Source organism: Xiphophorus maculatus, chromosome 10 (assembly GCF_002775205.1).
Source record: "Xiphophorus maculatus strain JP 163 A chromosome 10, X_maculatus-5.0-male, whole genome shotgun sequence".
Lineage (NCBI taxonomy): Eukaryota > Metazoa > Chordata > Actinopteri > Cyprinodontiformes > Poeciliidae > Xiphophorus > Xiphophorus maculatus.
The window spans coordinates 7809624-7833275 of NC_036452.1; the positions used below are offsets into that span (position 1 = coordinate 7809624).

General features: G+C 37.1%; 3 protein-coding genes across 3 annotated transcripts; 2 read left to right on the forward strand and 1 right to left on the reverse strand.

The window, feature by feature from the left end:
• Positions 1-3428: 3428 nt before the first annotated feature.
• LOC102219951 (RPE-retinal G protein-coupled receptor) lies at positions 3429-11515 on the reverse strand. The gene is made up of 7 exons (XM_023340490.1): positions 11069-11515; positions 8056-8212; positions 7282-7403; positions 5410-5563; positions 5175-5292; positions 4327-4440; positions 3429-4025 (listed from the first exon to the last, which is right to left on the reverse strand). Exons 1-7 carry the CDS (start codon positions 11142-11144, stop codon positions 3885-3887), a joined length of 882 nt encoding a protein of 293 aa, XP_023196258.1. The 5' UTR covers positions 11145-11515; the 3' UTR covers positions 3429-3884.
• A 4573-nt stretch (positions 11516-16088) lies between these two features.
• Positions 16089-19305, forward strand: LOC102219103 (leucine-rich repeat, immunoglobulin-like domain and transmembrane domain-containing protein 1). Its single transcript, XM_005794572.2, has 4 exons — positions 16089-16317; positions 16642-17102; positions 17280-17585; positions 17697-19305. Exons 1-4 carry the CDS (start codon positions 16196-16198, stop codon positions 18761-18763), a joined length of 1956 nt encoding a protein of 651 aa, XP_005794629.1. The 5' UTR covers positions 16089-16195; the 3' UTR covers positions 18764-19305.
• Positions 19306-20268: 963 nt separating this feature from the next.
• lrit2 (leucine rich repeat, Ig-like and transmembrane domains 2) lies at positions 20269-23081 on the forward strand. Its single transcript, XM_005794573.3, has 3 exons — positions 20269-20378; positions 20594-21375; positions 21922-23081. Exons 1-3 carry the CDS (start codon positions 20269-20271, stop codon positions 22707-22709), a joined length of 1680 nt encoding a protein of 559 aa, XP_005794630.2. The 3' UTR covers positions 22710-23081.
• Positions 23082-23652: the final 571 nt, after the last annotated feature.

A 23652-nucleotide genomic window follows, 5' to 3' on the forward strand; every position in this document is an offset into this window, starting at 1 on the left:
ACTGAATGAAGACCTGCTGTTGGGTTCAAACTTGTACGTTGTGAGTTTCAAAATTTTACTCTATTTACAAAAAAATAACGTTTTTCTAACCCTTTCATGCAAGGATTATAAACTGGTTAAATAATGCAGCATTCAACAAAATGGTAGTGCTTTTAGAGGTAAAATAAGGAATTAACCCCCTCATCCCAAAGTCAGATCTCCCATTAAAGTTCCCATGAAAATGTAAGATGGTGTTTGAACTTTAACACAGCAAGGTGTTGTAGGATGTTACAAAACCAGAAGTTTCACACTCCCATGAGTCACTGCTTTAAAGGTCCTGGGGTCATTTGTTGAGATACCACAAACACACCAAATCTTGCTTCTCACACACATTGAACCTGCAGACCTACTAGAAAAGCAAAAACAACCTCTTATCACATATCAATGATATCTCTAAGTTCCAGTGCATCAGTGGTATTATGACCTTTAAATTGTTAAAAAAAAAGTCTTGTCAATGTGTGTGAATATTTCTCTATAGTATCTCCTATTTGAATGATCACACGTTGCTGATTTAGACATTTAGCAGCGTACTTTAAATAGTTCCAGAATAGTTAACTCTAATTAGTGATAAATGTATAAATATGATATCTGTAGTCCTTAGAACAATTATGTGTTGGAAACCTTGATTGCACAGACTCTAGCCAGGAGATTGTTTTAGCCTAAAATGAAAGTTTGGTTGCCTCCTTGAGTTCTGTTGATTTTAAACAATGCATTTGAAATAAAAAGGCAGAATCCATGTTTTCTTTTTTGCTGTGATGTGACATGTCCACACCTCTCCCAAAGTTCTCATCTGATTAGTTGATGAGCCTCATGACTTCTCCATGCTGGATACTCTAAGCTGCCAGCAGCTGAGGTGTGTGTGCTGGTTTACAGCACAGAAGAAACAGATATAAATACAACACAAAGAGCAAGAAGTTTTTGTCCAACCCAATTAAGACCAAGTCCAAATTACTTGCTACTGTGTGGTTTTAATCATTTTTTTAATCATTATTTGCTTCTTGCATTACTGTTTTTACCCAATTTTGTGTAAAGTTCCTCCAAAGTTTTGCTTTTCTTCACTTAAATATGTTCAACATCATCAAGAAAAAAAACATGTGGTTTTAAAAAATTTTTTAAATAAAACTTGTGGTGTCCATTTGTGTCGAGTCCCCCTGTGTCAAGGTTTTGCTGTGTCCAGTGTTTCTGGATTTCTCTTTTGCTGCTGTTCCATCTGCAAGGCTGATTGGATACGTCTGCCAGCTTTGCATATCTGGACACATTAATATTGTAACATTTTTCTCCCAGTTTTTGAGACAATTACGCACATCTTTGTGTTGGGTCTATTGAATGAAATCCAATTAAAATGCACTTAAGTTTAAAGCTTTAAGGTGGCAAAATGTTAATGTGATCCCTAATGCTAATAAAGCAACATTCATTGACAATCGTATTTTGGTGTTTATCAGTCTGTATTCCTACTCTACTGAAATATTGAAGCCCAACTTGAAGCAGAATGTGTTGGTAGTTTAACAAGGTTTAATCTGTTTGCAGCAAGTAGCTTTACTTTTCTCCTTCGAGTGTGTGGCCACTTTTTCTATCCACGGCTTTGACCAAATTAGATCACGACTCCACACACCCTCTTCTTTCTGATCAGAGATTAGTCAATTGGACTGCTTTTACCAGGAATTGGGCGCTAATCCGTTGGATTCTTCAGTCTTCTGGGAAATCCTTCAACAACCCAGGTAAATGAAATGGCACCAGCAGTTTAAGGACGAATCTTTTTCTTCTGAGTATGTGTTAAATACCGATGAGTGGCTTGTTTGTGTTTATCCGATGCGGAGACGTCTGTAAGCAGTTTTCCTGAGTCAGCGGCTCATTGGGGCATTCATTATCTAACAAGTTCAGTCTTTTTTCTTCAAAGAAAAAGCTTTGCAGAAGTTCCTTAACTAAAAAATATCAGTCATGCTTACAAATATTTAACAGGTTCAACCTGCCAGGTACAATTTTGGTAATTTGGTAGAAATCCTACTTCTGCATTTGATTAAAAAAAAACAAACAAATGCAGAAATAAGGTAGCAAATGCATGATTTGTTGAAATGATGAACTGTCAAAAATGTACAGGAATTAGGAACCACCTTGCACTTCGTTGTATGAAACTGTCTTTTAGGGGAACCAAAAAAACTAAATGGACCTTAAAGTTGGAACTCCAAGTAGAGTGTCTAAAAATTGACATTTAAGAGCTATTATTAGACTCTTAAATGTCTAAAAATGAACCTGGGCATGACGTCACACTCAAATTAAACGTCTAAACTCCAAGAAGATGAGTGGAAAGAGTGAGAATAGAGTGAGAGAGAGAATATCTCTTCTACATGTGCACTGTAGTATCATTTTCTTGACCTGAAGTTGTGTATCCCTGATTTAATGACTTGCATATCAAAAGAAATATAAACATTTTTCACTTGCAGCAAGCACCAAATTTTGTGCACCCGGCAGCCATTTTGGATTTATGGATTTGAACTGTTGAGATTTTGACTTCATGTTGATTTTTGAGGCTTTGGACCTGAAACACAACAGACCACAGCTCACCAAACTCAAAATCCATTGATGCTGCTGGTTTATTAGTGCCGCCATAATAGGATCACCAATAAACTAATAAACTAAATTACATTTCTGACAGTTTGTATTTAACCAAGTCAGCTAAACACTCAGTCCTACATAACATGTGTTTGTGAAAGTGTTGCCTTTAGTGTTTGAATGCATAAAATATAAAAAAAATACTGTTAACACCAATGACTCTGCTAATTCCTGTTACTGTCATTGAGTATACTCTAAAGCGTAACTTCACATTTATGTCCTCTGGTGCTAGACTATAACTTTAAATCCCAAATAAATACATCAAAAAGCTGCAACTTTAACTCTGAAATAAAGAATATCAGTTAATTGTTGACACTTTCCTTGATGTTGAACTTTAAAGGCTGCATTAGTGCTGTTCATCAGACAACTTCTCCTTCCACAAGACTGAACCACTGACTGAGAGGATTTTATCTGCTGACAGACAGCCTAAAGGTCAGAACGCTGGGGTTAGTGTAACTAAGACTTGCTTCATTGCAGGTTATTTATGGAGTGTGTATATTTAACTGCTGACAGTCAATGACCTAGGACATCAATGACCAATGAATGCAATGGATGTAAAAAAAAAAACAAACAAACAAAGAAAATCAACTGTCAAGTTAAATCCCTGAACCATTTTTTTGGTATTGTAATCTTTAAAGAACTTAGCTTGATTTTTGTTTTAGTTGTTTTAGGTCATTACTCCCCCCATTATTTGCTTTTGACCACATCAGCATCTACGGAGTAGAAAGGCTCTATTTACACAGTTTAAAGTCTGTTTTTAAAGAAAATCTTTCCCTTAATCTAGAGTAAAATAATCACTACAACATGTTTGTATTTATTACTTCATGAATACACTACAATAATCAGACTCTACATGTAAAAAAATGATTAAACTCGCTGCACTTTAAGCGTAGTAAAATTGTACAAGACAGTCTTAACAGTAACTGCTTCCTCTCATTAAAGAGACGTTGCATAACCAGGTTCAACAGCTTCAAAACAAAGCACACAGCAAGACAAGCAGCAGCAGCATTCATTTACAGAGTAGAATGTTAATGAAAACATTTGAAGTTGTTTGGTGAAGAAAGGTACAAACAGAAAGACTGTCCAGAGAGTTCACTACTGTCTAATTAAGGGAGAGAAGAGCAAGTGTGCAGCCATCACAATGGCTTTACATCCAAGTATGTTAGTATAAGGAGCCTATCATAAGAGCGAATTACAGTTTTATATGATTTGAAAAACATGTTAATTGGTTTGATTTATTTGGACTTCTTAACGTCTGGCTCAACAATCTTCTGTCCAGTGAGATAGTTCCAAATGCCTCCTCTGTAGAACTCATTTCCAAATGAGTAGAGAAGAGAGTTGAAGATGGGATTTGTTTTTGCAACAACTGGAAGCAACTGCAAAAAAATGACAACAATTTTGTGAGTATTTAGAGGGACAAAAAGTCATTGCTGATACACAGGACTCTTAGATTTTAGAATTTTCTATGATTATTTTCGAGATCCAGCAGGGAAAAAGTAAATTCAGTATGAAAAATATTTTGAGCCTCTAGACTTCCTTCCTTATTTTGTTATCTAAAAAAAATAGATAGCAAACAATAAAGTAAATTTAAAATAACAATTTTAATCTGGAATTATGACATAGAAACTGTAGGGGTCCTGGATACAGAAACAGCATACTTTGACAATAAGAGCTTACCATTCGCAGTTTTGGAGAGACAAGTTTCACGTTCTCAAAGCAGGCATAGATGCACATGAGGACATAAGGGCCCCAACATGACAGCAATACTCTCAAAGGCAAACTGGTGTTAAACTGAAAAATAAGTGGACAGTATTACATGCTGTTTAATTCAGTGTGATGTGATTAAAGTAAAGATGGAAGCAGAGAATAGCTTGTCATGTTTAAGCAGTACATGGCTGGATTGGAGGGTTGTGGAAATGTGTGAAACAGAAATTATACACACAAAAAATCTGCCAAGATTCTTTCATATAACGTTTTATAAAAAAAAAACAATTGCCATAAAAAAATACTTCTATAAAGGTTTTTGGAAGCATGCCTAAGTAACATTAGGAGCCATTCTTTATGTCAGAGCCAAATAAAACAGTTTTCTATTTAATGAATGATTGAAGCGTACAATTAACGGCTGTCAAGTTAAATGCAAGCATATAAAAAGTTCAGCTAGCCAAATGTAGCTTCCCTGTATATCACTGGATGAAATGTGATCAAAAACTCTTACAGTATTAAAAAAAAAACACAAGAAAAAATAAGAATTAAAACAAAAAAATGGGTCATCAGTCTTTGTTCCAAATAAAGTTGAGATCATTTTACAAATATCCCCTGTTGGAATTTCCTTTCAAGGCTTACATACTCCTTTCAGGTGCTAAATTTTGTGATTTACTTCTTTAATCAGCTACTATAAATATACAATATATAATCATATTGGAAACCTTTGAATCTCTTTTTGTACATTAATTATTCTTTCTTCCACCTATATTTGTCTCTGCCAGAATTCAATGCTGCAGCTAGAGACATTTCAGCAAATTTACCTTGTGTTGATGAATCTTCTTGAAGTGTTTGTAGATGGAATCATAACAAGAAAACATGGTGACAGCTGGGAAAGTCAGGTAGAGCACCGTCAAAGTAAGCATGTAGGTAATGTAGTCCCTGTCAGAATGAAAAAAAAGGTTTATGGCTTAAAATAAAGGAAATTCATATAAAATAATTCATTCTGTTGAGCGGAGCATTAGTCTCAGTATATTCTGTAATTTTACATAACTCTACCTGTCTCCTCTAGTGTAGTCAAGCGTGCAGCATGTCCTCATTGGCTCAAAGTCATAGACGCCCCATCCCATGAGTGGAACGGCGGCCCAGAAGATGGAAAGAATCCAGATGATGCTGCACATCGTCACTGTCGTGCTCCAGAAGAGCTTCTGTCCTGCACAGCAGTCAGATTGGATGCAAACAAGATGTTTGATTATAACACAAATGGAATTAAACATTTTAATTGCTTTATTTTTCTTACTGCAGTGAAAATAAATAATTTCTTTAGTCAAGTTAAATGGAACATAATTTTTTGCCATTTAGTTTTACAAATTAAATACATTTATCTGTGGATTACACATAAATTGTTAATTGATGCCTTAACTAAGGGTGAAATCATCTAACAAGACACTCACTTCCAAGGTCTGTGTTTGAGACTTTTTTTTCCCAGAGATTATCACTTTTAAGAACCATTACAATTTCTGCAATCAAGCATATACCACAGGGTATATATATATATATATATATATATATATATATATATATATATATATATATATATATATATATATATATATACTGCAGCATGTTTGTTTAGAGACTAATTTAATTTATTTTATCATCTGACGTCCTAATCTTTAGGTTTGTACTAAGGCATGTACTATAAAGCAGGATTAGTGGCTTAGTGAGTTAACTCCAGGATCAATCTGGCACAAAACTGGTTCAGTAAGCAATGTACGTAAACTTTATTTATACAGCACCTTTTATAGTTCAAGAACCACAATCAATCACTACAGCGACACATGCTGGAAACATTCTGCTCAAGAGCACATTTGTGTTAGGAATAATTTCCCCTCTATCAACCATTTTTATAGAAAATAAGAGAAAATAAAACACATTTAAGGTGTTACTGCATAGAAAATGAATGTTTTCTCTCATATGTGTCTGAGAAAGAAACTGTGAAGATCGACATTTAAAAAAGAAACATAGAATAGAATAGAAATATAGAATTATTCATCCTATTAGTGAATAGCTCCACTAATCATTCAGTTTCAATTAAAGTGTCAATACTGTGTTTATTAAAACAATTTTTCATAAATATATGAATCTCATCCATGTCCTTTTTCATTTTTGTGATAAGATAGATTTTTGATAAACATAATTTGCACCTAAAGACAGATTTAGGACAGATTTTTATAGACTTGACAATGATGAAATGTTTAGTGAAACAGTCAGGAATTTTGATACATAAATCTAATTTAGCAGAGCTTTTATCATTTCTGCAAAGATTGCAGTGCAACCAGGTAAACTAAAGGCATCAAATGTGAATGTAGATCTAAATTAAAATGGACAATCTTATTAAAACACATTTTATTTATGTCCACACAGCTTTATTTAGATTATTTTTCCTTGTTTAAGTCAAAATCCATTTATCTAATATCCATGTTTGTTTTAGTTAATTTGTATACACATTCACCTTATAAAATGTGAGTGGAGTTCAACAGTAGAATGATCATTATTATCTAGGAGCTACATAAGCCAAAACACGCAAATATACTTTAAATATTATGAATTCCTTCTGAGTCTCCTACCTAGAAAATTGTGATCATTCTTCGGCAAAATATTAAGAACTGGAATTGAATTTGTACTTGTATACCCAAACTTAAAGATGTGAACTACCGGGGTTAAACTGTATCTACAAACTATAAAACACACCTTTAGCAGAGACAGCATTGATGATCAGGCTACCTTTTAATCTCAGGTTTACAAATCAGAAAATATAGGGGTGCAAAAGCCAGGGTTTCTAGGAAAACTGCAGTCCCTATCAAATGGGGAATGGAATCCAACTTGAAATCACCTTTTTGTACTTTAATGGAATTTTTTCCCACTTACTGGTGCAGTACTGGTGATATCTGTCCCACGCGATCGCAGCCATGAAACTGATAGAAGCCAGGACTGATATCATCCCCTGGAAAGCGTGATAATTACAACCATCTTGACCAAATGGCCAGTACCTATAAAGTATAAGGAAACATGAATCACACTTAGTTTAACTGTATAATTTTGCTACACAGAACAGAACAGGGATTTGTTAACAGATTAAACATCAGCTCAAATCTCCCTCACTGGTGATCCACAAAACAAAAGCTGCATTACGTCACATGCATCATAAAACTTTGGGATTTATTTAAAATGAATTAAATGGTATGAACTTAAAAGAAATAAAGATTTTATTGTAAGTGGGGCAACTCTTGCACTGTTGCAAGAAGATAATGTAACTCCATGTTAAAGTTGGGTGTGAAAGAGAAAAGAAAACCCTTGCTGGAAAAAAAGCATTTAATTTGACATATTTGAATTATAAATAGGTGCTACAGTAAAATTAAGATTATGAAACATTCTGACCAAAACTTGTGGAGATTGTTTTATTTTATCCACCTTATTGAAGTGTTAAGGTTTGCTATGTGGTTTCTAAAACCCTACAGATTTGCTTGCAAAATCTTGAGTCCAAGCAAAGTGGATTGTAGACTGGATTATAAAAGACAGAAGCTGACTTGTTTGGAGCAGAATAAGTTCCTGTATTCAAATATTAGCAGATTCTGTACAGAACCAAAGTAGCCTTACTTTTGAAGAAAAGCCTTAACAATATAAGACAACATGGGTTGTTACCTGAGATAGCTGGCATAAGCAGCTGTGAGACCGTTTACATTCAGACTGATGTCAGCCAAGGCCAGGTTGAACACGAAGAAGTTACTGGGAGTTCGCATCTCCTTCACTCGGAGGAAGGCCAGGATGCTGATGGCGTTGAGGAAGAATCCCAGCACCCCTGCAGGTGAAAACAAGTCACAGCGTTCCCTTTAAACACATCATCAATCATCATCACAATCTTTCCATAAATTTTATTAGATGTTTAAGAGAAATAAAATCATGTAATTGTGGTCAACCACAAAGCATAGAGATTATTTTGATACTGGAACCTGGAAAGAAATCATTTCAGTTTTCTGCTCCATTTTATTGGAACCTGCACCAGAAATACGTGAACCTAAAGGTTCTGTTGTCACTAAATGTTTTTACGACTGTTCTTTTTGGGTTTGAGAAGGAATAATCTTTCTGTAAATGTTTTAGCTGAAGAATCTTTTATTTAATTTATTTTGTTTTTCTGTTTTGCTCTTAATCTCCTGTAAACCATGCTCTTGGCAGTCTTGGCCAGGATTTCTTGGAAAAGAGATTTTTAATCAATGGGATTTTCCAAGTGAAATAAAGGTTAATGATAATGACAGTCTCTCTACGGTATTGTAGTTTTCACAAGCACACCAGATTTTACCAAAAACTGTTTATGATATTTTCAAGAGCCTCATACAACAATGGTCATTGCGCCAATGGTATGCTAGGATACAATGATCACACATTTTAAAACCTTGAATGTGGAAACAGCTTTAACCTAGGAATAGTCTCATTAACAAGAATATTTTGTTGATTATATAAACACAGTGGATCAAGGAGGTAGGAGTTCATCTTGTAACTGCTGGGTTGCTGGTTTGAACCCTCACTCTGTGTATCTCAGTCATTGTGTCCATGGACAAGACACTTCACTCACCTTGTCTGCTGATGGTGCTCAGAGGGTTCGGTAATGCTGGTTTATGGCTTGCTACAATGTAGCTTACCACCACCACCACCACCATGTGAACGAGTGTGGTTGAATGACTGAATATAATGTAAACCTCTTTGGAGTCTTCTAGACTAGATAAAGCACAATACAAGTGCAGCTCATTCTCGTTTCAACAATGTGGAAGGGAGAATAAAGGCAAACATTTTCTCTTGGCTAAGAGAAATATAACAAAACCCATAAGGTATCTAAAGTACTCTGACTGGTTGACTATTACCTTATGAAGACTCCTTTCCTGCTAGCTCTAGCTTTCACACTCAGAGGCACAGCTAAGTTTTAAAAACAAAAACATGAAATAAGGAAATAAAATAAAATAAAGCCTACCAAGAAGTATTTCCTAAATGGTTCAGAGAATTGATCAAACATGGGATTTGGCTGCAATAGATGTTTATTTTCTTTACATGCTTTGCTTGTTGTTCCTGCAAAATATTCTTTTCTTCTACAAACCCGACATGTTTAGTGTCAATCAGGATCTATTTTGGTGTCACCCAATAATCAAACTAAGAATATGAAACTGATATGAATGTACATTAAAACAGTTTAATGGTATTTATCAATGCTACGACTGCTTGAATGGGTAGGGCCAGGGGTCCCCAAACTTTCTCCTGTGAGGGCCACATAACTTGTCCCTTCTCTGATGGGGGGCCGGGGTCAGTTTGTAACAGAAAAAGTGTGACGATTGTAAGAGTGCTAAACATAAAAATGTATTGTTTTTCAGAAAGCACAATCAAATAACCTTTACTGGATTCTTCAGAGAACAAAAGTCAGGAAATAACACTATTTATGAAATAAATAATAACCAAATAACACTGGGTTCTCCACATAAAAAAAAGGGTTAGGGTCAATTATATGCATGTATAAAATAGTTACTAACTAGTAGTTAATAATAAATACAGTTCATTACTAAGGAACATTTATTTTATTGCAAAAGTCCAACTTATCAAATAAAAATGCACATATATGAAAATACTCTGGTATTGTTCAGGGGGCCGGACCAAATGTGGAGGCGGGCCGCATCTGGCCCGCGGGCCGTAGTTTGGGGACCACTGGGTAGGGCAGTACATTAAAAATGTTCAATAATGCAATATTAAAGTGTTTAGGCATTCATTTTTAACTCAGCAACCATTTCAACATTTGCCTCAAAGTGCATTTCCCCAACTTTTTTTCTGATTATTTGAGTTTATGGCTAAAACAGTGAGAGTGCTTAGTTTTAATGCATTCAATGAATATGATAAATAAATTAAAAAAAAAGTTCAATCTGCATGGGACATGTGACATGAACAACTAATTGAGTATAAGGAAGAAAGCAGAAGCAAAATTTGGTAAGTCGACAAAACCGAAAAAGGTTTAATAGATCAAGCATTAAAATAAAACCTTATATGATACATATAAAATATTTACAATTTCACTTGTTAGAATTGACGTCAATTGACTTGTAATCTGTTGTTACTGTGCAACAGGATTCATTTCAGCATTTAAAACTTGAAACATAAACATTGCATTCTTTTTCTATTGTAGCAATATGGTTCAATTGTGAAAACAACCTATAAATTACAGCCACCTTTTGATGGCATCAAATCCTTGCAGGGATGAGCCAACACATCAAGTAAGTTGATATTTTATATAGGTACTTGAAAACATTTGAGGAGACAGGACATAAAAAAATTTACAATCAAGCAAGCTTTAACTTTGTTAATCTGCACAAAGTATTGATGCTTTAAAATATAGTTTGGGATTTATAAGAAATGTATTTGTGGAAAAAAGAACATTCTCTGAAGCATAAAAACTGTGGACCTCTACAGCTGACGCATATTCGCAACTTAAACCTGTTTTACTATCTTCTTTTTAAAATGAAGTTTATTTATTGTAAGGGGACATCGGACTTCCTGATCACACAAAACGGCACCTTTCAACCATTGTACTTGAAATGCTTAACTTTTGTGTGTGTGTGTGTTTTTTTAGGTGTCTGTCTCTTTAAATCTTGCACAAACATCCCATCCTGCGCTGCAAACTTACCCCCAACAAGAAGCGCAGAGCCGAATGCAAACATGTCAAAGTCCGAGAATCCCTCCGGTAGTGTATATGTTCCCATGTTTGGATGTACAAAGTAAACTTAGCTGCAAACTCAGTTCTTTTCCTTCAAACAGCGACAATCAAACCACCGTTTCCTTCAAGATGTCGTCTTTTTTTATAAAGGCTTTTTCACGTGAAAAAGCATAAAGACACTAATCTGGGTTAAACTCCCCCCCCATCCGTCCACTTTTGCAATCCTCGGAGGAATGTCCTAACGAGCAAACCTTTAGCAAACTCACGGCAACGTTTACTGATCGCATAAAAAAGGGAAAGAAAACAATCTTAGGGTCTTTTCTGAATAAATATTTGATCTGAAGGCTGAGAAACGTCTAATGGGTAGAACCTTTGGTGGTGGACAGAAACTATAGCCTTTCCTGTACCTACTTCAACTTGGAGTGTGTGATAAGGAAACAATGGGAGCATGGGAAATGTTGTCTTTAAGCAGCGATTTGGACTCAATCTCACAGTCTTTCCTCATACAGTAATTCAACTGGTTTAATGGGAATAATGAGCATTTTTAAATACTTTATGGAAACAACTGTATTCATTTACATTGCAAAACACAAAAATGACAGAGAAATTGGTGGGATTTTTTTTGTCTTTCTTCAGACTATACAGTTTATATATGTCTTACTGTCCTTTCTTTTTTGGAGAGGATCTAAATACAATGCTCAGAAATAAAAGCACTATAAATGAAAATACGTTTTAATTCTTTTTTCTCATTTTAGATAATGTTAGATCTTATTTATTGTGTTGTTCCAAAGCTTCCTGTTCATCTTTTCAGCTCTAACATTTAATTTTTTGCTGAAAAATTGCTGGTAAGATCATATTTGTGCTCTTTTCTTCATTTGATTTACTCTTCGGAAATCAAAGCAGTTTCTCACGTTTGTCTTCTTGTAATCTCTTGTTTAGTTGGCAGCAGCTGTATGTGTTAATTAGAACAGGAAGTGCTTAAAAGGTGTCCCAGATCCTGGGCAAAAAAAAAAAGAGAAACCAATGAGTATCTAATATAACGAGAATATAAATACTCTGACATATTTATTTAATTGCAATGGTGTAGTTGTGATGTTGGCTATGTCTAGGAAAAGTGTAATATGCCTTGCAAAGTATTCACAAATGTGAAACGTTTCCCATTTTTTATGTTATATCAAAAACAAAGTTGTGCATTGTTTTGAATAGGAAGAAAAACAATATGATTTTAACATCTTTCAAACTCAAAATCTGAAATGTGTGCATATAATTATACCGGCTTTACATATTAGTGCTCATCTTTCACCATAATTACATCTGCAACTCTTTTGAGATGTGTCTCTACAAGCTTTAGAGAGAAGATGCTTTGCTCATTCTTCTTAGCAAAACACCTAACTCGATTTATTGTGAAAATCAGTTTTTAAGTCTTGACACAGACATCCTGGATTTGGTCTGTACTTTGACTAGGCAGTTCTACATGGTTAAATCAAAGTCCAATAATAAATTAGTCTGGTTTTGCAAAAATGCAACTCTATACTTAGTCTTAATTGTTTTGCAGCCTGTAACTGGTTTTCGTCCAGAACTTTGTACGCAATACATTACGAACTTTTTGACTTGAATTCACCTTAAATGCTATTTTGTGTTTGTCTATAATTTGAAAATCTGAATAGTTGATGTTTGTGGCTCCAATCGGATACGACTTTCAGGGTTGTAAAAAGCAGAACATTTCACATATTGGCCTTTTACTAATATGGATCCTGTCTACTTCACATGCTACATTTAATGTGAAAGGTCACTGAAAACATCAGGACCTCATTTATTTAAATACTTATCTGTTTACCAAAATCACCCCTAAAAAATCAGGACAGCACAAAATTGTGACACTCACCCAAAGCAACCTCAACCTTTTAAAATGCAACATTTGGGCTGAGTCTGATGGCTCTACTAATCTGTGCCCAGATTACCACAAACTCATTAACCATGCAGCAACAATGTGTCCCAATGGGCTTATAAAATCCAATTTTTCTGAATCCTCCCATATTGTGTACAACTCCGGGTCCCAGACAGAGGAGAGCCACAACAATGAAGCTTGTCTGCATCTGCCGTTCCGACAACAAAAGATGCTGAGATTTCATGTGGAGCATTCGATGCAGAAAGTTATCTTCGCTATCACTAACACAAACAAGAGGCCCGATAGGTTTACCTAAAGCTGTAGTGTGAGGTCATGCTGGAACATAAAACAGGGACAAATTTCACAACATGCAAGATTCAATAACAATCTTTTAAGCTACCACAGCTAAGGGTGATGAAAGTGGAGCTGGTCTAAGCCAGCCTTACAGAGAATGATTGTAGTGGACTTCTGTAAATGAGCCAAGTTGAAACCTGCTGATGAAAGTTTAATAAAATCAGAGGGGAATACATTTCTTAATGATTTTGATATTTGAAAGAATGCAGACCCCAGTGAAAATGTCTGTGAGTTGCAAATCAATCCACAAAGAACCATTATTTAGTTTAAATATCAAATGTCTCTTTAGTTTTAGTTTACATGTTTCTGCAAAAAAGAAACTATGAGCTAAACTTATTGCCCTACCTGACCCTAAAACCTGCCAGTGGTGTATTTGCAATTTTCTCGCTGTTGAACATTAGTCCCTTGGCAAATAGTTAATAACTGCAAGATAATCTTTTAGCTTTGCAATGAAACAAAGGTTCAACTGTTGCAACAGAGGTAAATCACTGAAATGAAAGTAGTTTTGTTTTACAGTGCATTGCAAAAGTATTCACATTCCTTAAACGTCACTATTTACCACATAACAACCACAAACTCCAACCTGATTTAATGTGATAGATCAACACAAAGTAATGTATAACTGTGAAGAGGAGGCAATCTTTCTATTTTTAATGTATGCAAATCTAAAAAACTTGGAGTCAATTTGTGTTCACCCCCTTTACTCTGATAACTGTAAATAAAATTCAGTGCTTTCAGAAGTGACCCAATTAGTAACGAGACTCAACCTGTGTGTATTTTAATCTCAGCACATTTAAAACTGTTCTGAGGGCCTCAGAAATTTGTTAGATATCATAAGAGGACAACACATTGAAGAACTAGGATGGAATATAAATGCCCAGCAAGCTTTTCAAATATTTATTTAAAAGAATTTAAAAACGATGTATTATTTTTTTTGAATTACCCAATGATGCGATGCTTTAAGTTGGTCCATTTCATAAGCAAGTTTTTGACTGTAAAATGGCAAAATGTTGTTCTAGAACAAAGGGAAGCAGAAAGTGGGAGGATGAAAATTGCATGGAATTTGTCATTTTCTGAAAATAAGAGGTTGAACTAAGATCCTATATTTATTGTCATTGTCTTAAATATTGGGGAAAAAAGATGTTAAAATAGATATTGACTAAATGAGCAAGGTGGCTTGGCTATATGCTTTCTAGAAAATTTGCAGAATTGTGTGTTTTACCCCTGAGTCCCTTGGTTTGTTCAGTATGTATGTCTATTGTTTCTGTTACTGTGTCTTTGTTTCTCTGTGTCATTCACCCTCTTTCTGACTTTATCAATAACATCGTAACATACATCTTGATACATCAGTTTTGACTGCAAAATGTAACAATATTTTCAGGGTTGGTCAAACAGTACAGCAATTCTGATTTTAAAAAAATGTGTTCCTTGAAATACCATGCCATCTTATCATGCTTGAGCCAAGAGCTGCTATATTTGGGTTTTTACCAGGGATGAGGTGCTACGATGGAGATAGATGCAAAAATGGACGTTTTTCTTATGTAGGAGAGCCTCTGTATGAAGAAACAGAACAAAGACAAAATAATAAAGAGACAGAGAGATGACTGGATTAAAGGATTTAAAATCCCATCAGAGCCGCCGTGTCATTAAACTTCTGGACCTGCAAAAAAGAAAAACAACCCAGGGACTGTGACTCATTCAGAAAGTGTGTCACAAGCAGGCACACTTTACAGACTGGATAAAAAAAATATACATTTATTTCCATCCAGCAAGGACGTATACACACATTCATCATAAGCATGAATATACTTTTATGTGTTCTTGATGATTTATTTTAACTTCCATCCATCCATTTTCTGTACACCCTTGTTTCCAGTGGGGTCGGGAGGGGTTTATTTTAACTTATACATTTGAATTTATGCATTTGAATTTAAACATATGATGAATATGAGCAATGCAAAGTTCAAAACTCACTTTAAACTAGCTCAGTTTGTAAAAGGTACATTTTGCCTTCTTATGGGAACTTATTATAGTCAAAAAGCACGGATAAATAGACAAGGATGCACTTCACCAACATGGTTCCTTCATCAGATCTGAGTACTGATATGTAAACAAGACAGAATAAAACCAAACAAAACACGTTGTACCTCTTTTTACTCTCAACTGCCATCTAGTGGGGAACCAGTGCAATTTTGTTTTTGTATCCTTTTTAGAATAGAATAGAATAGAATAGAATAGAATAGAATAGAATAGAATAGAATAGAATAGAAGTACTTTATTCATCCCAGCAGGGAAATTACTTCGCAGTTACAGCATAGGGACAAGACAAGACAAGAGACAAGACACAATAACAACGTCAGGGTGTTGAGTCTACTATATTTTTGTGTGAAAACAATAATAATTACAAGTAAAAACTCAAAAATACTAGAACTGACATCACATGTTTAAGTTTTTTTAAACACAAATGTATTGTGCAAAATACTCAAAACTGCTAAATCTGGTTATTTTCTTTTGTGCACATCCGCTTGAGGCTTGTGATGCCACATTCAATATTCCATTATTATTTTAGCAGCCAATAAACAGTTTGGAAAGCAGTTCTGAAAGTGAAAAGCATGCAGCCTATCAGCTTCAAGGAAAGAATAGCCTAATCGTGTGAATGAAAATAACCCAAGTCCTCTTCTAATCCCTGCCTATCCCTTTTTTATCTGTGGATTCAGAGCAGGCGGAGCAGTTGGAGCTGTGAGCCTCGAACCACCACCATGCACCCGATGTTCCGTTAGACCTTAATTGTTGCTCTTTAATTAATTGTAGTTTAGTCTTGTAGAGCTTTAGTTGCTTGCAGATAGGGGGGAAACATGAGCCGGCACTTTGCTGCTGCTTTTTGCTTGGCTTTAGTTTTTTTTCCTATTTTAAGCACATCATGTCCTGCACAATGCAGCTGCTTCTTTCACAAGTTAAGTGACGGCTCAAAGGCAAGGTAAGTTATTTTAATTTAGCTCACATTGGGAGCAGTTAAATTTGTATTGCATGCCAACTGCTTTTACTGCTGCTTTCTACAATTCAGTCACTTTGTAGTAAACGGTTGCCCTGCTGTTCTTTAATCTCCTTTCCTTATAACTGAACAATAGGTTACCACCTTTTCCCTCAGAATGATTGTTTTTTTATTTGAAACAAAAGCTTATAGATATCTAGTTTTTCTGCAAATATTCACCTATAAGCTTCCCAAGTTCCAATTTCACAATTATTCTTGCATTTATTTTCAGGCTTAAAGTAATCACAATTCTACTTATTGCTTTTACAGGAGCGTGCTTTGCAATGACCCAGAGATCACTGTGATTCCTCCAAACTTCCCATCTGACACATCAAAGCTACGCATAGAGAAGACGGCAATCACGCGCATCGCCAGCAACAACTTTCACTACCTCAACAGCCTGGAGTTTCTCTGGATGTCTTTCAATTCCCTGAACTCGCTTAATGCAGACAGTTTTCGAGGCCTCTACAACCTGGATGAGCTCAGGCTGGATGGAAACTCCCTCACTTCCTTCCCTTGGGAAGCTTTGAGTGACATGCCCATCCTGAGGCTCCTCGACTTGCACAACAACAAGATCTCCTCTATCCCGGCCTCGGCCACCATTTACATTAAAAACGTCACTTATCTGGATTTATCCAGCAACAGCCTCACAACGCTTCCAGTAGAGGCTCTCACAATGTGGCTGAGCGTGAAGCCTTCCCAAGACTCGGAGTCATCTAAGCTAATTCTGGGTGAGGATCAAGCTCTGACTGTTTAGGATGCTGGAAAGTTTTCTTTTTAGAGCTGCCCTCTTTGAGTTAGGGATTAGTCTAACTATAGTACTTCTCTGTTGTATGTCAGAGCGTTTGGCTAATTCTGGACTTGATGTTGTCAAAGCTTATAGCATTTGTTCATTCTTGGTTCTGCAGGTCTTCATGATAACCCATGGCTGTGTGACTGCCGACTCTACGACCTGATCCAGTTTCAGAAATCCCCCTCATCATCCGTGGCACTTATTGACACTCGGCTGAGGTGCGCTGATCCTGAAAGCCTGTCTGGGGTTTTTTTTACTGAAGCAGAGCTTCAGAGGTGCCAGGCCCCCAGGGTGCACACGGCTGTGGCTCGCGTTCGGAGCTCACTGGGCAACAACGTCCTACTGCGCTGTGGAACTGTTGGGGTCCCCATTCCGGACCTTTTCTGGAGCCGTGCTGATGGCAAGAAAATGAATGGCACAGGTCAGTTCAGAGCAGTTACTTTTGTCCAACACTAAATATCAGAGAGATTAAAGGTCTTCCCTTGTGTGTCAATCTAATTAACTCTATGTGTATATTTGTTGGATTTTTCAGTTCAGCAAGAGATTTCAAAGGAAGGCATCATTTGGTCAATTCTGAGTGTCCCCGCAGTCTCCTACAGGGATTCTGGGAAGTATGTGTGCAAAGCCACCAACTTTGTGGGCACTGCGGATGCCATCATCTCCTTGGTGATCACTGATTCCATTCGATCGGAGGAAGCAGTTGGTGGCGTTTCTAAGAGAGGCAGCAGAAAGAAGCCAGGGAGCATGGGAAGAGCAGCTTACCAGGAAAAACTCATTGCGAGATATGTTCCACCACCCACCAGCACTGCAGCTCAACCCATCATTGAACCTCTTAATGGCAAAGGAGTGACTGGGAGATATGAAATTGAGAGCTACAGTGTTTCTGATGGAAATTCTCAAGGACAGTCCAAAAATTCTTACCCTCTAAAGTCAGGGGAGGTGAGTCAAGGTTTAGGTAACCTGGTGGCAAATGCCTCGTCCCTACAGCAAGTTCCTGATAAGAGGGTGGTAAGATCGGTAAAAGTGATTGGGGACACGGATCACACCGTCTCTTTGAACTGGCGTGCCCCCACAGCCACAAACACCACCGAATTCAGTGTCCTATATGCCGTTTTTGGTGAGAGAGATATGCGTCGTATTAATGTGGAAGCTGGAAAGAACCGTATCACCATTGAAGGCCTTGTACCAAAGACAAAGTACATAGCATGTGTTTGCGTCAAAGGTTTGATTCCGAAAAAGGAACAGTGTGTAATCTTCTCAACGGATGAGGCTGCCAGTGCCAGTGGCACACAGAAGCTCATTAATGTGGTGGTGATAACTGTTGCATGTGTGATTGCAGTCCCCCTGACTCTGATTGTTTGCTGTGGGGCAATAAAGAAACGTTGCCAAAAAATGCTGGGGCAGCAGACAAAAGACATGCAAGACTCCTATGTAACGTTTGAGACTCTTGGTCCTGGAGGCAAGGCTAAAGGGATGGAGGGGGAATATCTGACCAGGCTAAACCCTGATGAATCCAACAGGCTCCTGTCGGCGAGGTCAAGTGTCGATTCAGAAGCTATCGCGAGGACTGAAGGGCCACCTAATGAATACTTCTGCTAAAATGGAGCAGACAGTGTCAAGAAGATGCACTTTGTTTTCGAGGAATCTTTATCGAAAAAAGGACTGGACTGCTCAGAGACTCAAATGGACATTTTTTTGTGGAGTTGTCTCTGTCATTAATGGTCAAAAGAGATTAATTTACAGCCTTGACAGGAACAAAATCAGTAACTTCTTTGACTGAAAAGGGAAAGGGAAAATAAGAACAGATTGGTTTTAATATTGTGTATGGATTAAAAGAGCAACTTTTTTATTTGTGGTGCACTATTGAAAGTGATGTTTTTTCCAAGAAAATTCTCTTGATGTCCTCAACTTTCATAAACCCTGTCAGTTATTGTTTTTCACCCTAAGAGTAACTTCTGCTTTGTGTTAAAAGCACAGTATGTTAAGTATGAACGATAAAAGGAAAAGTTTAGAGCACCAACCGTCTGTTTAGCCTGTTTTGCATGTCAGCATACAGCATAATGTGCCAGATTGGTTGTTGGCTCATAAACTTAAACAACAGTGCATTTTATAATATGTAAACATTTGTAATCTCAATGATATGCATATAACAACTGAAAATAAATATTTTTTTATATCCAATTATGCTTATAATCTTTTTTTCTTGACATCTCTTCATATATTGAAGTTAACTCACAGCATTATAACTATTAATCCAATCATATCAATGGATCCAATGTTAAGTTTTAGTTTCAAAATTGATGTGGAATATTTGTTGTGCTTTGTACATATAAGTTTAACCTTACAGAACAGCCAGAATGACAAAACCGTAAAACATTATTAGGAGTCGTGCCCGATAAAAAAAAATGCTAATGCCATATTATAGCATCACTTGAAGTCCAAAAGTTGAATTTGTAAATGTCCTGGTGCCTAAAAACTAAGAGACTATGTTTGTTACTTATCAAGAGTTTAATTTACTAAATTTAAGTTGCCCAAAAGTTGACAGAGAAATTTAAAAGATGGAATCTACTTTGTTATTGTTTGTCTACCTGTACCTCTTCTTTCAAATGATGACTCGAGCAACCTGAAAGGCGGCCAGTGTTCAGATTATTGAGGTCAGATTACAGTCCTTTCCAGACATCTGTCTCTGTCTCACTGCGGCCCTCCCTCTCAGCGCCGTTAAGCCTGACGGGCTCCGGCCCACTTAGTACAGATGGGCCTCCTATTTATCATGTCAGAGCTGCTGCTTTGGTTGGGTTCAAATAAATTAAATTAGACTGAAGAGAAGCATTTTGAGGACACACCTGAAAGAAAAATCCCAATACGGTCAAAGTACAATTCAGCACAACTCTGAGTGAAGGAGACATGAAAGATTTCTTCAACAGGTCTGACAATGTTTTTGAGCAAAGTGGACCACTGCTATAAATACTCATTTCGTTAGTCTCACATGTCATTTGGTGTCTTAAGCATTACGTCAAGGGAGATTAAGGTAATAGGCTTTCTTCCACGCAGCCGATAGGCATGTTCTGCTCCGACTGGCCTGCTTCACATGCTCATCCAGCAACATGGACGTATTTTGTGCCGTGTTTGGGATGTTCTTTGTATTTGATATCATCACCCCTGGATTATCTGCATGTCTGCTGGGTTGCTCCTGCACTAATGAGAACTTGGGAAGGTAGGCAAATCACTAAGTCTGTAGAAACATTCAGTATCTGATTGTATCAACGCTATGAGCTAGTTTTGAGAATGTTAAATGTTTCTTAAAATGTTCTATGGAAGACAAACGTCTCAAAAACTGAAAATATTGACTAATTTGAGAAAATGATGCATCTACTTTATGAAATCCAGAAATAGATGGTCTTGTAAACACTTTGTCATGTATCACTCTAGGACTTTGCTGTGCATGGAAACCCCCCTGGCGCACATCCCAGAGAACATCCCTGATGATTTTACTAAAATCCGAATTGAAAACTGCCACCTGACTGAGTTACCCCAAGGTTCCTTCTCTCAAGTTCATGCCTTAGAGTTCCTCTGGCTAAATTTCAATGAGATCACGCTGATGAACATCAAAAGCCTGGAGGGCCTCTCCAACCTGACCGAGCTAAGGCTACAAGGCAACAAGCTGACTTCGGTACCATGGACAGCATTTCAGAGCACACCAAGACTCAAAATTTTGGACCTGAAGCACAATCGGTTAGATGTGTTGCCGGAGCACGCTTTGAGATACTTGCCTGCACTGACCTACTTAGATTTATCCTTCAATCAGCTTAGCATCACATCAAAGGAAGTGTTCACAAATTGGCCTCTTTACCAAATAGCAGAGAAAGCGTGGGGGAAAGAAGGTCTGGTCTCCAATGTGGTCTTAGCGCTACATGACAACCCCTGGTCGTGTGACTGCCGCCTTAAAGGTTTCGTTGAATTCATCCGTAAGGTGAGCCCTCCTGTCATCCTCATGAACTCTTACTTGAAGTGCTCTGGCCCAGGCACCACAGTGGACAAATATTTCCATGAGATCCAGCTGAAAACCTGCATGAAGCCGGTGGCCTCGGTGGCAGAGTCTAACGTTAGTTTGTCTCTGGGAGCAAATGCAACGCTGACGTGCCTAGTCAAAGCCAGGCCACTTTCACACATTCAATGGCTGTATCCTCTCAAGATCATCAGAGGATTTGCTTGTAAGTCTTAAGTTTTAATTATTACAAAACTAAAAGAAATGTGAACTCATTTTATTATGTACATTTATATTTCAAACTACTGTTGCATAACCTGACATGGGACCCTTTCACTTCACCATTCTTAGTCAGTCAGATTGGACTATCAAAAAATGTCACGCTTTCATCTGGTTTGGGCCACTTTCACACTACTCTTTAGAACCACATGCATATCATAGCGTCATTTAGTTTCAGCAGCTGTTAATTGGGACAGTATTGTCTGCCACATGCACTGACCAGTAAGGAAAAGAAGAAAGAAGAAGCAGTCAGTCACCCTTTTTCCTGATTGCTCACAGCAAAAACAAAAAGTGGAACAACACCAAATGTGCACAGATTTAGGATTTGGTGTTGCATCCTAAAGAAAGCAGATTACAATTGTAAAATAAATCAGAGGTTCATTTAAATGAAACCAAAGATCTGGGGTGTGAAACTGCTGTCAATAAAGGGAAGATGTTGACTTTTGTTAATTCTAATGTAGTAGAATGATGTCTTTTTCTTGTATCCTTGTAGCTACCCAGACTCAGATAGATGAGGAGACCATCACATCCCAGTTGGTGATCCCGTCCGTGCACCTGGTAGATCGTGGACTCTACACTTGCATGGCGAACAACTTCATTGGCAACTCCTCTGTTTGTATCTCACTCAACATTGATTCCCCCATTTCTTCAGCTCCTCTTCCTCCACCTGTACCCATGCTGTCATCTAATGACAGTCCCCACATTGACATCCGCATCGCCAAGCAGACTGTCTATGGCATCACCTTGGAGTGGCATGCCGTGACGGACAATCCAGCAGAAACCTGGTTCACCATTCACTTTGGTAAGTACGATTCACCCAAGAAAGAGATGATCTTCATTGGCCCTGGCATAAACAGTTACTCGGTCAGCGACTTGCTTCCTGTCACCAAATATGAGGTGTGCGTCACCTTGAAAAACCACCCCCCCAGAGAGGGCCAGTGCATCGTCTTTGTGACAGGTAGCGACATTAGTCAGCTGGAGCAGAGGGAGAGACTCATCCACATCATTGTCATTGTGTGCGCCATGGTACTGGCAGTGCCAGCAGGCATGTACGCATGCACCACGGAGGCTAGGTTCAGCTGCCTGGACCGCTGTGTGGATCTGTGGAAGAAGAGGAGGAGGCATGCTGAGGACGCAGAGGGATCAGAAAGGCAGAACACCTTTGACAGCCTGCAGGCAGCCAGCGATGAAGCCCTGTATAGGGACTCAGAGGAAAAACCAACAAAGAGGCGGAAATCTGAAGACAGGTGCAGAGGGGGAAGTGCTGCTCATCTATACTAGAATCAATGTGGGGAAAATACTGTATGTCTCCCTTTAAGAAAAAAAATGTATCTTTAGCTCCAGTCTGTGCCTTCTTACAGCTTTAGTCTTTGTATCAAGCCTATATTGTTTTAACAGTCAGCTCAAAATAATTTTAAATTTAATTATTTTGTTTAATGATTACATAAAACTTGAAAAGTTTAGAAAACTTAAAAGTTCCTATATCAAATGTAAAAGAAAATCACAAACTATCACCAGAGATTTAACATGCCTTTCTTCCTTTGCTGATACCCTGTATTTCCTGTATTTATATATACGTGTACAAACTGAAGTATTTTGGAGTACTCTTTCTTGTTTTTTATACTGCACTGTAAGTCATAATGAATACTTTGTTATTCCTTTGTCACAGGTTTGTGAATAAATTTTATTATATCAACTGTGTGTGATTTTATGGGCACAGTGTGTTGCATTTTGTCTTGAATAAAAATAATATCTTTTATTGTTTCCTTTTCCAGATCTCTAAATGTGAAGTCTTATAAATGGTATGCAGGATTTTTGATCTGGATTAAAAAAAAAAAACAAATGCTGAGACATACTGGGATTGTTCAGCACAATCACTCAGAGGATTTGTTACGTAAGCAGTATTTTCATGAATTTATACATACGCCAGTAAGCAGATTAAAGTGAATTTCCATCCGAATCCTAGTCAGGAGGACATGATATTTCTATTTAACAGCATCTCTGAGTGCACCAAATTTTAATTAGGACAAAATGTCTGGCTTTTTATCTAAAATAAGGAGTGTCTAGAAACGTTTTGAAATATTTATGAATTTATGTCTTAAAGGTGTTTGTTCATCATTTCAAACTGGAAAAAGAACAGTTGAAATTTAGAATTTACGGAGAAAATAAACAAAATAATGTAAGGATCCAGGCGTGATGAGAGTGAGCAAGCAAGAGGGCTGGT

Bases quoted from the DNA above. Each gene is read 5' to 3' on its own strand.
- LOC102219103 (XM_005794572.2), top strand. From the start codon at position 16,196: ATGAGCCGGCACTTTGCTGCTGCTTTTTGCTTGGCTTTAGTTTTTTTT. The intron at 17,103-17,279 runs GTGAGGATCAAG...TTGGTTCTGCAG, and splicing joins GTCATCTAAGCTAATTCTGG to GTCTTCATGATAACCCATGG. The intron at 17,586-17,696 runs GTCAGTTCAGAG...TGGATTTTTCAG, and splicing joins CAAGAAAATGAATGGCACAG to TTCAGCAAGAGATTTCAAAG.
- LOC102219951 (XM_023340490.1), bottom strand. From the start codon at position 11,144: ATGGGAACATATACACTACCGGAGGGATTCTCGGACTTTGACATGTTT. The intron at 8,213-11,068 runs GTAAGTTTGCAG...TTTCACCTGCAG, and splicing joins CTCTGCGCTTCTTGTTGGGG to GGGTGCTGGGATTCTTCCTC. The intron at 4,026-4,326 runs GTAAGCTCTTAT...ATTTTTTTGCAG, and splicing joins TCTCTCCAAAACTGCGAATG to TTGCTTCCAGTTGTTGCAAA.
- lrit2 (XM_005794573.3), top strand. From the start codon at position 20,269: ATGGACGTATTTTGTGCCGTGTTTGGGATGTTCTTTGTATTTGATATC. The intron at 20,379-20,593 runs GTAGGCAAATCA...GTATCACTCTAG, and splicing joins ACTAATGAGAACTTGGGAAG to GACTTTGCTGTGCATGGAAA. The intron at 21,376-21,921 runs GTAAGTCTTAAG...GTATCCTTGTAG, and splicing joins GATCATCAGAGGATTTGCTT to CTACCCAGACTCAGATAGAT.